The following is a 17,690-nucleotide window of genomic DNA, read 5'->3' as shown; positions in this document are numbered from 1 at the left end:
ATTCGAAAGGATTTACTTTAGTTTTCGATTTTCGTTCGCCCGTCTCGCTTTCTATGCATGCTGTCGTTTCAATGCCGACGTTATACCCTACCGGTGCCTACGCTGCGTGTGCTACGGATGCTGAGAGAATTTTATTTTATTCGTAAAAGAAAAAAGCTTTATTTGATAGTTTTAGTTGGTTACGTTGATCTCAAGAAACTGAAAATTTTCTACAAAATTCTTTATTTGAGAAGAATTTGTCTTATTTGAATTAAAATTTTGTTAGTTAATAAATAAAAGAATGTATAAAGCTCTTTTAGTGATGATTTTTTTGTATGAAACAAACTTAATTATTATTTCTTTTCAGATTATACAAATTTCAGATATTAAAAATATTTAAATAAATTGCTTTCAAGCAAGCAAAGACGTTCTAGTTAAAATAAATAAAATCCCAATGGCTGATTCAAAGTCAAACATAAGTCCGGAGCAAACATAAGAGGAAACTTAAATCCGAGAGAGAATCGAAAGCATCGCGAAGTCGTCAATTCATAACCAAATTTTTGAAATCTGAAAAAGAAAAGGACATAGTTCCCAGTACTGATCATAGTGAAGGTGGTGATAATGTTTGTGACGTTGAAATCCAAACAGAATATCAGTGTAAAATCGAAACGTATAAAGCAGTCGAAAGTTAAGCGACTGTTACATATGAACTTCTTGCAACTGAAGAAAAGGCCGCAAGTGAAAAACCTGCAGAAGGAGTGACTATGGAAGAATATGATACAGTTGATGCTTCAGTTGCAGGCCCTGTTGAAAAAATCTGATATAGAATATGATGACCCTAGTACTTGGCCCAGAATAATCTCAAACAACATGCGGCATGACATAGTACGAACTATCAGCTTTCAAGAATTCCAAAAGATTTATAAGGAATTGCCAAGAGATCTTAATGGTAGGAAATTTCAAGATTCTTTGCTCTATACGAAAACGAAAGATGAAAGAAAAAGAGAACATTTTCCAAGAGAATGGTTAACATGGAGTGTATCAAAAGAAACTCTTTATTGTCTGCCATGTCGTATTTTTTGCGACTCTAATAACAAAAACTTAAGCAGTTTAGTCCAAGAAGGATTTTCGCCTAGAAATAAGCCTTGGAAAAAAAAAGTTGTATGATATGTTGCCTCTGCACGAACACAGAGAACAATATCTGGCTTGGGAATCCCTTTTGCAGCCATTGAAAGGACATGGAATCGATAAAGACTTATCTACAAATTCAATGTGAAACAAATAAGTGGACAGCACTTCTGCAACGGAATGTAGACGTAACGTTATTTTTATCATCCAGAGATTTAGCATTTCAAGGAGAGAACACGAAGATGTTCATAATGGGAATTCTTAGGTATATTAGGATTGATAGGAAAATACGATGAAGTTACACGACAACATCTCGGCAATCAGATGGAAGATAAAAGCATGAAAGGATATGCACATTACTTGTCGTGGAATTTGCAAAATGGGTTTATTGACCTTTGCGCGGGCTAAGTTCTCCAAACTATTCTAGACCAAAGAAGAGACGCAATTTTCTACGGAAATAATAGACGCAACATCAGATATCTTTCACAATGAACAAAACGTCCTAATTTTCAGATGCATATCGCAAAACCAAGACTCAAGCGAATTTGAAATCAATGAACGTTTCATTGAATTCATGAACTTTACTGGAAAAACTGAAGAAAAAATAACTGAAGAAATACTTGCAACTCTGGAAAAAACAGTATACCTCTCGAAGATTGCCGTTCACAAGACTACGACAATGGCGCAAATATGCGTGGAAAAATAAGCGGCGTAAAAACTCTCATTTTACAAAAGAACAAATGTGCCTTATTCTATTCTTGCGGAGCACATTCTGATTGAGCTCACATTAACCTGAACGATAAGTAGGGGGGCCCGCTTCAGGATGTAGGGGCCATGATATATATATATATATATATATATATATATATATATATATATATATATATATATATATATATATATATATATATATATTTTTTAGTTTTACAAATTATTTTATGTAATAATTTTATATCTGCCTAACCCCCATTATATCCTTATCCTGCCCGCTATCTGGTTTTTGCTTCAGTCCTGCCCTCAAAGCCAAACGAGTTTGACACCCTCGGTGGAGACAATATAAAAGTTTAAAAGTAAATTAATCCTTATAGTGCATTTGATAAATAAAAATAAATATCAACATAAAGTAAAATAAAAACACAAGTATCATTTTCTTTAGAAACATAAGAAACATTGCAATTTCAAATCTAATTACAAGAAATGCAGCCACATGCATAATCTGTACAAGCAGTTAATGTATAAATATAAGATAAAAAGATGTGCATGGATTTAAAGAGACTGTTACTACCACAATGCCTTTCGTCAGAGCTGAAAGGGCAGTCCGAGATACCATCACATACCATGCTGACATTAATACACCGTTTAGTTCCAGGACATAAAAACTGACTGGGGGAACACCAGGCTGAAATGAAATATTAAGACATTAAGACTTGGCTTTTTGAATATTCTAAACAAAGTTTAAGGTAAATTCGACTAATGTATTGAAAAACCTCAATATTTGTCTGAATTTTTTTAAAAAAGTTTGTCATACCGCAATTTTTTTCATCCGTATAATCATTGCAGTCAACAATTCCATCGCACACTTTCTGTGGTTGGGATATGGCTTTTAGATAATCGGCGCAACCTGTTAACAGAAGATTTTGAAATAAAAATCAGATACATCCTTAACTAAAAAAATTATGGCATCAAACAAACTTGTTATTTAATTATGCATCACCTTTATATTTGGGTTAGATTTCTTCAGGAGCAGATACCCTATTAAATAATTCAATTTTCAGTTGCCGGCGTGGTTGGCCAAATAGAGAGCATACTTGCTCTCCAACCATGTTGACGGTGAGTTCTAACCTACACCGTGAACATGGATACTCGTAAATGTCTTGAAATGGTAGACAAATTTCATCACCAGCGTGAAAGTATTACCTTGCTTAGTAGAGTTCTGAAGTGACCTAAAAAAAAGGCATATTTGGTCTCTAGAGTTCAAATCCTTAGCCCATCCTCAGTATTGATACCATTGGCGCACCCAGGGAGGAGGCCAAGGGGCCCTGGCCCCCTCCAAAAGAAAAAGGAAAAAAACAAAAACACTAGAAAAATTTCCAAAAATATTTTCCTAATTAAAATTTTATTTTATTTTTTAAAAAATTTATGTTGTGTCGTGTCCTCTATTTCTATGCTACTTATGAATTAGGGTTCCATAAGGTGGGAATACCCTATAGCGCTCGGGAAATCTGGCCGCTGTGAACTCAAGGCGAACGAAGTAGTGCTCGGGCGTCACTTCATTTGCATGAGCCGGGCCAGAGGAGATCAGGGGGTATCATGTATTGGCGATCACTGCAGATGCTCAGTCTATCTCGTATGCAATGCGTAGTGTGTATTCTCAAATCGTCTATTGAACTCCCCCCCCCCCCAAGATTAACTCTTGAGTGCTCGGCCCCCTCCAAGATTAAATCCTGAGTGCGCCACTGATTGATACTAATATATTAGGTCTATAACATGTCATGGTCAGAAGTGAAATCAAACATTTTTTAAAAATTGCTAAAAGTTATGAATTGCTGCTGGTTTTTTATTGTTTATATAGAACTTCAAGTTAGTTTAGATATTGTTTCCCAAAGTGTGATCCGTGGCCATTACCAGTCCTTTGAACGAAAATATCAGTTCTCAGGAAAATTTAATTCGAATATGATATATGAGCGATCGATTAAAAAAAAATCAAGCTAGAAATGATAAAAAAATAATAAAATAAACGACTGAAATGTGTAACTATTCATTACTTGATTTAAGATTAATAGTACGTACATACGCACTTACAAAATACACTTACAAGAGGCAAAAAGCCTTTTTTAGGCTTTTTTGACTCAATATCACATATTTTACTGGAATACAACACTTGTTTATTTAATTCACTAAACATCATATATATGTAATACATACATGTATATAGAAGCGCTGGGCTGCAAAAAATTATAAGTAAAAAAAATGGTCCCCAGTTATGTTAGCTCTTGGAAAAGGCTAGCTTAGATTAATTTTTAGGCAATAATCCTGCACAAACATGTATTTTCTAAGTACAGCTGTGTAAACTTTTAATAAAAACATATTTAATTTCCTGCTAATGTTATATACGTACAATAATAAAGTACATGACTGAATCATAACGAAAAAATAAATAAATAAGCATTGATACTTACTGCATCCCATCTCATCTGAATCATCTTTGCAATTACGTTTTCGATCACAGCGATTAGAACTAAGGATACACTCACCACTGGAACACTGGAATTCATCTGGTAGGCATCCTAAAAGAGGAAAAACAAGAATTTTTTTAATATTGAAACAGTCTACTTATCGACTACCTATCTTATTAAGAATTCGCTCGCTTTCATTTCAGTCATATTATTGTTAAAAATTAAAAGAATAAGATATTCCATAAAATAAATAAATTTTCTAACGCCTTTTATTCTTAAAATTAGAAAATAGAGCTCTTCGCCCTAACATTTTTTTTTTTTTTTGAATATGGCAGTAACTGTTGCTATCTTGTAATCCTAAACCATAGCTAGCATTGTTGACGAAATAGTGTTCTGCCATTTTTTTCCTGTCAGTTTTTGCGGGGTTAAAAACTGAGTTTATAGAGAAAAAAAAATCCCATTTGCTTGCGCCAAAGATTGATTAACCAAAGAGCAGTGATCCTGTGTTCCTCTAGCCGGCGACCAGAATACGTGTGATATGTATGCCTTTTTTCGTGGTTTAGCTTTATGAGATAGAAAACGTTTATAAGGCTACGCTGACACCATATGCATTCCATATATTTCAAATATTCAAACATTATGAATAGTATGACAAATTTTGTAAGTTCCTTTGGTTTATTAAGATATTCTTTGTATTGTCTATGTTTCTGTGGGTGTCTTAAGCGGATATAATCGAGGATGACAAAAAAAAAACAAAAAAAAAAACACTTCAATTATTTCATTTCAGAGCGCAGCAGAATTAGCTAATCGCACATAATGAATATCACCGCTTCAAAATATACACTAACTTACATAATAACAAATATACTATAACTTTTGATATTGCTACATTTTTTATTTATTAACATATAGCGTTTATACTGGTGCTAAGTCAAGGCAAAATCAGTATACGAAATTATGCGTTACTTTTGACGACAGTTTTAACAATCCGAATAAGTATTAATTGTATTCCACTGTTAACATACTAAGACGACTTCTGTCAAAGGTGACGCATGCTCAGTATGATAGGTACTATGTTGCAAAAATTATTAAGACACCTGAGTGCTTCTTAATTTTTTTTTTTTTTGTTTTCACAATCCTCTGATAGGATTTTACTTGAAATGTTGATAAACAGTCAGATATTTTTGATTGCCATTACTCGAATTAATATGGCAATCAGTTCCAGCAATAATGATGATTAGACATAAATGAATTTACTGATGCATGACGGAAGAAGAAAAAGTTTTTTCAGTACATGCTTGTCTTTCTCACTTATGTGGTCTTCCTGAATGGTTCTTAATTATGTCACTGCTATGCAGTATTCCAAAAAGTAGAAGGGAGTGTAAAGTATTGCATCATGACATATGTTCCATGTAGTGTTTGGAAAATTCAGAAATTTTGTGTTTCTCTCTCTCTCTCTCTCTCTCTCTATTTCTTTCTCTCAAAACTGTTTCACTCTCACTTCCGAAAAGTAAAACTCTGCCATATATCATGATCTATTTAGAAAAGAATAAACGTCATGTGATAGCATGCTAAGCAACTTGCCATACCTTTTCAATAGGCGGTGCTACAAAAATTGATGTAAACAACACATTTGATGAATAAGAACATTGATGTTGGGCCATTCATAAATCTTTTCAGAATTGAGGGTTCTTAATGTTCTGATATTAATCTAGAAAGTGCCTTCAAATATTATTAATCATCTAGACACGAAAAATAGCACCATAATTTGCACATGTTAAATATGTATTTAATATATTTATTAAATGGAATTGAATAAGCAAGTCAAAGGTAAAAAAAAAATCTTTAAAAATTTAGTAATCTCTTCATACTCGTATTCCTCGGGATTTCTTCCAAAATCCAAGATTTGTCCCATAAATAGTTTGAACAGTTTCACACTTTCAGTTTCCAAGATATAAATATATTTAAAAGTTTAAATATGTTGCTAGAATCACTTGTGCAGGTCATTTTTCCTTTTCGAATAATAAATAAAAGATGCTTCGTAGACAGCAGAGTTGAATAATGGTGGTGGTAAAATGGTAAAATAGCAGTAATGACAGCATATTTCCACACCAAGAGCGGTATAGTTTGTTAACATTGTGTCCTACTTCCTCACTGTAAAACAGGCTTCAATGCACTACATATAATCCTTGCCAGGCAGCAGCCCGGTAGCTATCCTCTCATAATGCCTAGCATTAAGCATGTCGAAAGAAAGTGTGCTTTGCATTATGAGATACTAAAGCAATTAATGTGAAGTCATTAGCTTTTATATACGAGTAGCCTAGTCGTGAGGATATTTCAAGCGATAACTTTGTTTGTCTACACTTGAATAAAGGATTAAATTGAACTGCCCGTTCGGTCTCCAAAAGCTAGATAGGGTATAAAGGCCTCGCCTACTCCCTATAAGGAAATAAAGGCGTTAGCTGATTTATTTTTTTTTTATTTACAATAATATATTTTTCGAACTTTTTTTTCAGAATAAAACCACAAACAAAGATGTCAAATAGGAACTATATTTTTATTTCGACTAGTTTCGTGAAAATACTTTGTTTCACTTCATCAGGAAATAACATGAATAAACTAAAATCAACAGTACCTTTTTTCACGTTTAAAAACGTTTTTTGAATAATGGTAGCTGTAAAAAAAACAAGAAAGGACTAGAAATGGGTTCTCCCTGTTCTCCTATGTTAACAGACCTATCCATGGATTGGTTTGAAAAAATAGCTCTCCAACATCAAGGAACACAACCAAAAATTTGGCGAAGATATGTTAACGATATTTTTATCATTTGGCCCAGTACTATTACACAATTAGAAGATTTTGTCATCTTCCTGAACAACATTCACCCTTAAATTAAATTCACTGTTGAATTAGAAGGAAACAGGTCTTTGTGGTTTTTGGATATATTAGTTGAGATATATCGACAGTGCATATCGAAAGAATATCGAAAGTGCATGAGAAGCATTTAAACAATACTTAAATGATGCAATGCGATATCAGAATGTGTCCCGAGAGTTCGAAGAATAAATAGAGTAGGAGTCAAATGGATGTGTAATCTTATTAAGCAAGAGATTTCGTAAGAAAAGGACGATGTGGAAGGAATACCATTTGCATAAGGATGACGTCCGTTATGAACGTTATAAGCAGCAGGCTAGAATAGTCACAACTGTTGTACGGAAAATACAGTCTGATTATGATAAGATACTGGCTCTGCGTGCTAAAGACAACCCACAAGAATTCCATCGATATGCTGCAAGTAAAAGAAAGAAAGAATGAATATGAAAGAATAACTCTTCTAAATCAAGATGGCCTGAGGGTTACAGATGCAGAAGAGGTTGTTCAGTTAATGAGTGCCCATTTCGTTAGAGGCTATCAACCTGGTGAGCACAACATTGAGCTCACTGTTACCTCTTCACTAGATGAAGAAACGTAGGTGTGTATGTGAGGCCGAGGTATTAGAGCTGTTGCACAAACTGAATAAGAATTCAGTAATAAGGACTGATGGAATATCAGCACGTGTGCTAAAAGAGTCTTCAGCTGAACTGGCTATTTCTTTGACCAGAATGTTTAATATGAGTCTCAGAACAGGGAAGATTCCGCAGGAATGGAAAGAATGTAGGGTAATTCCATTGCACAAGGGTGATGTAAAAGACCGATGTATCCAACTATCGACCAATTAGTATCTCAGGAGTGGTGGTGAAGATTTTGGAAAAATTGGTTAGGGCTCGCATTCAGAAATGGGTTGACAGTGAATCTCCACTTTGCAATGAGCAACATGGGTTTACTAAGGAAAGTCATGTTCTAGCAACTTGCTCACATTCTATAACAATGTTACAATTGAACTAGATAAGGGAAATGGATACGCCATGATACTTTTGGATTTTGCTAAGGCTTTTGACAGAATACAGCATGGTAGACTGCTAAATAATTTGGAGAAAATGGGTTTGGGTTATACAATAGCACAGATAAGAGGATGGCTGACTGACAGATATCAAAAAGTGGTATACGGGAGATCTGAATCTGCCAGGTTTAAGGTAACAAGTGGTGTACCACAAGGATCAGTGCTTGGTCCACTGTTATTCAATCTATACATTAATGATATTGGGAAGGATTTCAAAAGCGATATACAGTTATTTGCTGATGATGCAAAGATAGTAGGGTAATTAGGAATGCTGCTGATATGCAGTCTTTGGAGAATGATTTTAGGCTGAAATTCTGGACATGGGAAGTGGATGTCAGTTCAATGTCAGTAAATGTAAAGTCATTTACTTCGGCATGATTAGATATCCAATGTCGTATTATATTGGTGGGATTAGGCTAGAAGAAATTGATGAGGATAGGGATTTTGGAGTGTTAATAGATAGGAAGTTGAAGTTTAGGGACCATGTGGCAAAGATTGCAAATAAAACTCAAAAGATAATTGCAATGCTGAAACGAACGTTCACATGTAAAGATAAGGATGTTATTTTGCCTCTTTGCAAGACCTTGATAAGACCTCACTTGGACTGTTTTGTGCGCAGGTCTAGTCTCCTGGTTTCCGTTGTGATTCTGATATATTGGAGAGAGTACAAAGGAGAGTGTTAAAAATGATATCAGGATTGAGGAATACTGATTATGAAGACAGATTGAGAATTTGTAGACTGCAGACACTAGCAGACAGCAGAAAGAGGGGGTGATATGATTGAGACTTACAAACTTCTGAAAGGGTCATATTGACCCTTTCAGAAGTTTCAATTGGTGGAATTTTTCAATTTATGGAGGGTTGGGAAAGGACGAGAGAGTATCGTTGGAAGCTGAGAACGAATGCCGCCAAGCAGGGTATGAGGTCTAGATTTTTCTCTCAGAGTGGTGCATGATTAGAATGGATTGCCATTGGATGTTCTGAGTGCAAGCAGTGTGAAGGAATTCAAGAATAAGTATGATAGCTGGTGTATGTAGTATGTGGCCTCCCTCGATGAGTCTCTGACTCCCTGGAGGTCTTCTCTCTTAATAATATCAGAACAAAACACACTCAACTTCTCAGTTTACAGAAAACCAACTAACATAGCATGTTACTTACACACAATTTCTCATCACCACCCAGAGCAAAAAATAGGCATCATCCGTTCCTTACGAGATAGAGCCTATAGACTTTCCACTAACATAGATAAAATAAACCAAGAACTGCAGTATCTTAATTCTATCCTTCCAGAAAATGTCTACAACGGAACATTAGTAAAAAAATTCTCTTTCCACCTCCAAAACAATTCATAAGAACAAAAAAAAAAAAAAACGAGAAAAAAACCAAGAATACAAAGGAGCAGTGATTCTTCCATACGCATTGTGCCCGTTAAGTAATGAGACAACAATTATCATATCAAAACAAAGAACTATATTTGGAACTGTCAATTACACAGATTCAAAATAATTTCCCTCGAACTCCACAACGTTTACATCTGTCGTGCAGGTGTTCGAAGTCACGGTGAAAGTCCTGAACGGGAACCTCCTTCGTGTCTGGATCACAACGCGTTGGATGTCCTCAATGTCGCTGAAGAGCTCCTCTTTCAAGGCATACTTCATCTTTGGGGAAAAAGGAAAAAGTCTCCGGGAGCCAAATCTGGAGAATAGGGGGATGTCGATCACACAAATCAACTTCGAAGTCAAAAACTGTTTCATAGGTAGCGCACAGTGCGTGGGCGTGTTGCCGCGCAACAGAAACTAAGTGCTGTTATAGTTCGCCCACCGATTAGAGATCCTTCGACACTTCTGCGCATCTCAGAAAAAGGAGAATCCATTCCGATAATAGGGTTATCAGTCCGTATTGTGGGATGAGTTGTTTATTATTACCGGTCGGAAAATTAACTTCTCTTTTATGATTATTGTAGTTAACCATGTTGCTTGTATAACAGTTGGAAAATTTTACCTATAAAGCACGTGATTTCGCGTGTTGGCGACCAATTCGGACGTCCTTCATTTCTTTCTCCCCTTCAGCATGAATCGACTATTCTTGGAAAGACGCGAAGCAGGGACCTACAAACGGTGGGCGAATTATATGAAACAGGTCTTTCCTATCATGTCGCATGCGGGCATACAGACGTTGCATTACTCCTAAATAATACTGACTGTTCACTGTGGTGCCCTCAGGAACAAATTCGCGGTGGTTCATTTGTCCGTGCAGAAACTGGCCGTTCACAGTGTGGTTCATCCTCCAGGGACTCCCTCCCCTCTTTAAACATTGAAAACCAGCGGAATACCTGTGCATTGATCAGGCAATCATCGCCATAAACTTTTTTAGGTCCTGGCACACTTCTGTAGCGATTTTCCTAATTTACAGTAAAATTTTTTCACAGCTATTTGCTCCATGACGCAACTTCTGACACGCTTCACTCACACACACTCTTACTTCAACGGTTGCCACAAAAACTACTACAACTGCTTTGTCACCAGATTCGAAAATGTTGCGCCTGCGATTGCAACACACTCTAGTGGTCAAAGCTATAAATACATTTGTTACTTTTATTCTAATAGCTGTCCTGTAAAAGATCAATCTCATTACTTTATGGGTACGCTGTGTATATACAATCAATCATAGATAAAATAGCAAGTTTGCTTCGCCAACAAAACTTAAAAGTTGCTTTCTACCCAATTAGCAAAATCTCTAACGCCTGTAACCAACCTCCTAAACCTCCACACCCGCCACTTAGACGGGCAGATCTTGAGATACTCCAATCCTGATTTATATTTTCTTTCATCCTCAACGTCCTTGAAGTGGAAAGAAAATATAAATCAGGATTGGCAGCACGACGGAAACAAAACATCAAGTAGAAAATGGCAACAGACTGAAATTCTCCGCATTGCTTACCATTTTTGCTCAAGAGAGTCGAAAGAATAAGCTGAAATGATGAAGCATCCTTTATAGTGTAACAAAACAATAAGGGATGATTTTACATCTAGTCTGGTCTTCCTTAATCCATCACGACATACCGGTACTTGTATCTATCAGTAGTATACAACCCACGAACCGATTATTACTTCCTTTCTAGTTTTTGGTTAATTCTGTTATTTTCTGATGAAATGAAACAAAGTATTTAACGAAACTAGTCGAAATAAAAACATGGTTTCTATTTGACATCTTTGTTTGTGGTATTATGCCGAAAAAAAAATAGTTCTAAAAATGTCCTATCTCCACAGAAGCTTACACAGTGAGTAAGAAGAATATAATTTCTTGACAAATATAATTTACTTTGCCTAGTGGCGATGTTGTTTAAGAAAACGTCTAAGGACATGAAGTGAATGCATTTTGTCTGTTTTCTGGTCACTGTTTGTTTTGAAAGAAAAATCCGAGTTTCTGTAAGGAACAACACTTCCTCTTCCCGGGACCAGTTAAAACTCATTTAACTTTACTCTAAAATTCAAAGAAAATATTTAGATTGATGAAAATATATCCAATCGTATAAATAAACTAATTAAATTTAGTTAATTTGTATTACGAATGTATAATAACTCTAGAAGCTGGTGGTTATTCTTATTTTTTTATCTTTCCTTTTTGGCACTACTGCTCCCATGTAGGGCCTTGGCCTCCCATTTTTGGGTTTCATAACTCACTACGAGGTGGGGTCGTTACCGCCCTCACTCAACCATGTGCAATTATCTGTGAAGCATTGTGTTCTTAAGATCGGTTTGCCTGCATTGCGGGAGGAAAAACCCTTGATAAACTGGGGAGGAAAAAACCCTGCAGTCCACGCTCAAGACCGGCTAACTTGGCTATGTCTGAGAAAGATCCTTAAGCTCATTAAATCGGCGACGAGAATTGAACGTAGGACACTCCGTTCCTAGGCATATGATTGCAGAACGACGCGTAACCACTCGGCTAACCGCACGGACATTTATTATTATTATTTTTTATTATTTTTAGAACAAGCAGAAGTACATCATCAGACATGCAGTTAGACTGGCTAACTTGTCTTCATCATTTCCCAACTGCCGAGTGCAAGTATGTCGCGACCATGTCAATCTGAAAATATGTTTCTTAGTTTGCGTGGCTCTCTTACAGAACTCTGTTTTTCTTATCTGTGCTAATACAATAATGGTACAACTATAATTGTAAATAACTTACCAATGTGAAAAAGATGTGAAGCAGTGATATTTTGTGCAAGTAGATTTATTTGCTTAAAGAGAAATATGAAATCATTTGCTATCTATTTTGTATTCATACAAATAGCTTATTTGCATAAGAGATATTAAAAGTAAACAGGAATTAAACAATACATAGATTTATGTTTTTAAATTATCGGAATAGGGTCAATGAAACTTAACGAACAATGACATTGATCTGTCTGTTTAATGAAAGTCTTGCAGCTTGGAGAGTATCTAAGAAGTGGAAGAGTCAGATAATAGCGTTTGATTTCTTCTGTGATTGGATTTTCGAGAAACCACTAAAGCTCGAGTTCAGAACTTTAGGAAATGAGGATAATATAACATTATTTGTGGATGTCAACATGAATTTTTTAAAGGGGAGCCTCTTATATTACTAATTCGGTAGTTTTATAATAAATTAATGAAGAAAATGAAAATCCTGTAACTTTTATGAATTTTGTAAAAGAAATTCAGTTAAATAATAAATATCAGCTGAGTTTTGAATAGCTGGCTAGTAGATTGGATTATTAATTTATTGTCTGACGGATATCAAAAGATTTTGTATGTGAAGCAATGTTAGGAAGAAGGAAAGTTACAGATACGATTTCATCGAATTTGATAACAGGAGCTGGATTGCAGGTATTCAGTTGTTTGCAGACAGTGTTGAAGATGATCAATGTTATTTGCCAATGTGTCGATGTTGGAGGAGGATGTGAATTAGTTGGAATGAGGGCGAACAAATGAATAAGGATAACAATTTAACTTTGCTAAGTGCAAGATTTTGAATTTTGGGATCCACAGATGGGAGAAGCTTCCTAATTTATTTGTAGAACCTTACTATAGTAGAGAAAGTGGAAAAGAGAAAAGTGAAAAAAGAGAAAGAAAGTGGAGGAGGAAAGAGATCTTGGTGGGTATGGAGTCTCTAGAAAGGAAAGAAAGGTGGATAACAAAAAACGTTTTCATGACTGCGAAAATCGTTGGCTCTGAGGACAAATTGAGGACACGTAATCTGCTGTCAAATCAGGAGGTGATCTGATTGAAACATTTAAACTATTCGGATGTATTTTTAGATGGATACTGAGAATATTTTTGATTGGCAAAACAAAGGGAAGGGTCAAGAACAATGAGCCATCGCTGAAATTTGGGAAAGGGAATAGGAAGAGAATGACAAATTCTTCGCATGAGAGCGGTAAGTGCATGGAATGATCATATTAAAGGGTGGCGAGAGAGTGAAGACGGTAAATGAGTTTAATAACAGTACGATAGACTTCGTGATGTCTGAGGAGGAAGGGAAACATGAGTGATGTCTCCGGTGATGAGTCTCACTATTCCATGGAATTACTGAATAATAATAATAATAGTGTTATCATGAAATAAAGTTCCTAAAATACAAGTAGAACTTTGAAAATTTAAAAAATTAATATCAGGACAAATCTATGGTTAATATTAACTATTCATAAAAATTACTCTGCATGTAAATACATTGAGTTATTTCCTACAATAATTACTGCAATTACAAAAGCATTTTCTTTGGAATTAAATAAATAGGGACACACAAATGTATGACGTTCTTTGGCATACTAGTTTACTATGAAAGAACTTCAAGCGTATTTTGTCTCAGCGCTAAATTTTCGTGCGAAAATTTAACGCACGAAAAAAAATTATCCCTTTTTTAAATTAAGTTTTTAATAAACGAAACGATAATATATCTTATGAGATATATGGTTTGCCTCTGAAACCATTCCAAAACATCTTTCATGCCAAAGAGTGAGTTGCTCACGCTTGGTCACTTCCATAACTTTTCTTAAGTTTAAAAGGACCGCATTGTTTTGTTATATGTCTATAAAACGTAATGGATTAATATTCTTTCTTCATTTTAATAGTTTCTGATATCACATCGAGCCTTTCGAGTTCTTTTTAATATCTTATTTTTTTTGAAACAGTATATTTTGCTTCATTTGGTTCATGTTAATTGTCGCAGTTGTCCAAAACATAGCACCATCATTGACCATATTGAATATCGCATAGAAGGTGGAAGATGAAAATTATACTAATCTTGAATCAAGCACTAGTTGGGTTGTTCAGTATCATCGCTGTACATGTGACTGTATTGAATTCGTGAGTCATTTGACTACCAAAAAATTCTAAACACATCAGATAAAGTAGATTCGCCTAAGATATCAGGGGTATTTACGTAGGAAATTGCGTCAAGAGAGATTTTATGAACTAGCTGTGGTCTAAGACCTTGCTTTAATGCTTAGCGATGGTTTGGTACCATGCCTGAAATCAATTATCTCTACTGACATTTGTCCGAAATTGTGGTTTGAATACAACAATAGGAGAAAAAGATAGAGCTGGGTGAGACCTTGATTCTTTACCTAGTTAGACATTTGTGGGATATCGTCATTGAATTCAGTCCTCGTTAGCATATTAGTGATCTGTGCGGAATGGAATTTCTTTAAAAATGTCACAAAGTGCTGGCATGCGGTGTATTTATATTGTAATATCTACCAAAGATGCACCCATGTTATATGGTTACAACTAGGTATTTGGTCATCTGTGGAAATTTCTCGCCGCGCAGTAGTTCTTCGAAAATTTGACACTAAGACCCTATTAAATTTAAAAAAAAACATCAAATATAGATAATACAACACACTTACTTGAAGTCATTCCTTCGCCATCAGTGTACGAAGTATTCTTCACATCGGTATGCACTGAAATATCCCAGTCAGCCCTATTCGATTCATCATCATCGTCATCTGCTAAGCCATAAAAATATTCTTCCTTCCATACATCGTTTTCATCATCGCCTTTATAATCTTTAGAAAAATTGGAGTACAGACCATTCTCGGTTAAAAAATCATCTGATGGCCAGGAAGACGAACTTTTATTATAGTCTTCAAAAATTTCATCTTTGTCTCTAAGATCATTAAGAGGTTGATTTAAGTGTACTGCCTGTGGTACAACTTTAGGCACTCCAACGCCAGCAAGGACAGTAGGAAAAGCTGTCGATGTTATATCTTCGTTGCTTAGAAGTTGAGACTTTGATATAGGCATATCAGAGATGCTATACTTGTCGGTGGTGCTATCAGTTATCTGAGTATTAGTTATTAAAGCTGGTTGAGATTCCGTGATATTTTTATTAGTCACCTGGGGTTGATAGCCTTCAGATGGATTGATTGTGGTTGTACCGATTGGAGTAGTTTTTGTATTTGTAGTTGTATGTCTGTTTTTTGTAAGATCTACGTTTAACACAGCATCATCCGCTGCTTGAGTGTGTTGATTCAAAACAGGACTGTCAGATCTTTCAACAGGTATTGTAATGATTCCCGAACTATCCACAATAGGTCTTTGCTTCTCAGGGCGTGAAAGTAATTTTAAAACAGATGACACTGTTTGGTTTTCTCTGATTACACTTCCTAAAGCCATTTTATGTACACGTGGAACATCCATAAAAGCACCAGTGGAATTCAATTTATGGGCTATTCTAAGATGTCCTGAAAAACTACCAGACTGACTCGAATGATTTTCATTAATTTCTGTTTCGTTATTATCCTTCAATTCTATGTTAACAGTGGGAGTTATTCCAGAAGTTGTAGAAAAATAGTCCTTCATCGATTCGTTTTTATGTTCAATTTTAGAGTCTTGTATTCTACTTGAAGATGGATTGGTTGTCGTAAATGGAGCTTCTGTTTTTATTGAAGGAACTGGACTTACAAAGCCAACAGGTTTAGAAAATGGTCGGTGCAGAGATGGAAGTGTAAAGCTGACCGTACTTCTGGATTCACTAGCATTTCGAAAGGTTAGAAGTGGTAATTCTTCTAGTGTATGTTTTGTTGATGAATGTGATGTTTCAGGAAGACGCTGACGAAAAACTTCATCGTGATTTCTTGGAAAATGGGGTATATGTGGACCTGGAAGAAACTGTGGAAGAGTAGGTATGATGACTTTGTCTTCTGAAAGAGTTGAAGTTGGAATAACAGGTTTCCAATGCCCATAACTGAACATTATTTTGTCATCGGATACTTTATGAGTATCAGAGCCCAACTGATGTAGTTTAGCGTCGTGAGTCACTGTGAAAGACGACGTTGAGCTAGTAGTTTGTTCGTTGGCATTTTCATAATCTCTTGTATGATTCTCGATGGTGGTGTGATTATCGGTGACTATGCTGTTGATTGATGACGTACTGTGTGATTCATTGGTAATAAATAAAGCTTCGGTCAACACAAATGTCTGTACATCGTTGGAGTTATTTTTATTCTCAGATCCAGCTGAGAATTCCAGTTTCTCTGTCCAGTCAGAATTTTCTTTATCTGTAAAATTATTAAATAAACTGAAATTAATAAAATGTTATATGCACTGCATATGTTATTAAAATTTAATGAATTCCTAATATTTGTTCTTTCAGGCATTTTGTTTTATAAATCAGAATGTCGATAATCCCTGTAAATACCGTAAATAAAAAATTTTCACTTTTCACGTTTGTTTGTACACAAACAGTATATATGATGTCTATGCGGCCTCGTGATAACGTACATGATGTCGGCATGTAGACAAGAAAAGCAATTAAACTTCGATTATAGTTGCCAGGTATAATTTTTATTTTTAACAGGCTCTCGAGTCAGTCGATCGTTGATGAAGATAAATAGGTGTTTTTGTAGGGGGAAATGAACTCAGGAAAGGAACTTATTGTTTCTATACTACTTGTTACTCAGTTGCAACTGTCTCAGTATATAAAAACTGGCCTTTATTAAGTCTATTCTGAAAACTAAGATAAAAAGTATACCCTCAAACATTGATCCTTTGATCTGACCGCAGTCCTCTAAAATAATGGAGAAAGTAATCAATGATCTACAGTATGCATTCCGCCAAGCTAGATCCTTGGCAGATCTTCTAGTCTGCATCGTCTACTTCTCTATACAAATTTAATGGAAAAGTTTGGAGAAACCTGTACTGTTACTCGTGATATCTCCAGAACATGTAATTAGATCTAGCACGGAGGCCCACTCAGCACAATGCCATCCTTTGGTCCACCTTTCATCCTCTGTAACTGGATAATCAGTTTTCTCTGTGGTCGATCATTGAGAATCACGGTAGATAGCTTCCTTCCTTCAGACTTCTTCATTATGAATGAATTTTTCTCACTGACCACTAACCCTGTCCATAGTTTTGCTGACGATAGTATACTCCATTCCCACTACTCATTTGACAAACCGTTCAATGACTAAACATCTCAAGTTTCGAGAACTTTTA

The 17,690-nt window shown here is 35.5% G+C and overlaps 1 protein-coding gene across 1 annotated transcript in view; it reads right to left on the bottom strand.

The window, feature by feature from the left end:
• Window positions 1-16,640, bottom strand: part of LOC150107452 (uncharacterized) — a 133,536-nt gene extending 116,896 nt beyond the window's left edge. The window contains exons 1-4 of the mRNA XM_090391302.1: window positions 15,098-16,640; window positions 4,287-4,394; window positions 2,636-2,728; window positions 2,393-2,506 (exon numbers count right to left, since the gene is read on the bottom strand). Coding sequence (XP_090247428.1) covers window positions 2,393-2,506; window positions 2,636-2,728; window positions 4,287-4,394; window positions 15,098-16,445 — 1,663 coding nt within the window. The 5' untranslated portion in view covers window positions 16,446-16,640. The remainder of the gene's footprint in view (window positions 1-2,392; window positions 2,507-2,635; window positions 2,729-4,286; window positions 4,395-15,097) is intronic.
• Window positions 16,641-17,690: the final 1,050 nt, after the last annotated feature.

The sequence above is a fragment of the Typopeltis vanoorti genome, chromosome 4, assembly GCF_054136105.1.
Source record: "Typopeltis vanoorti isolate ZY-2024b chromosome 4, IOZ_Tvanoo_1.0, whole genome shotgun sequence".
In the NCBI taxonomy this organism is placed as follows: Eukaryota; Metazoa; Arthropoda; class Arachnida; order Uropygi; family Thelyphonidae; genus Typopeltis; species Typopeltis vanoorti.
Note: the sequence above shows the minus strand (reverse complement) of the source record. Positions and strands in the feature narration are given on the sequence as shown.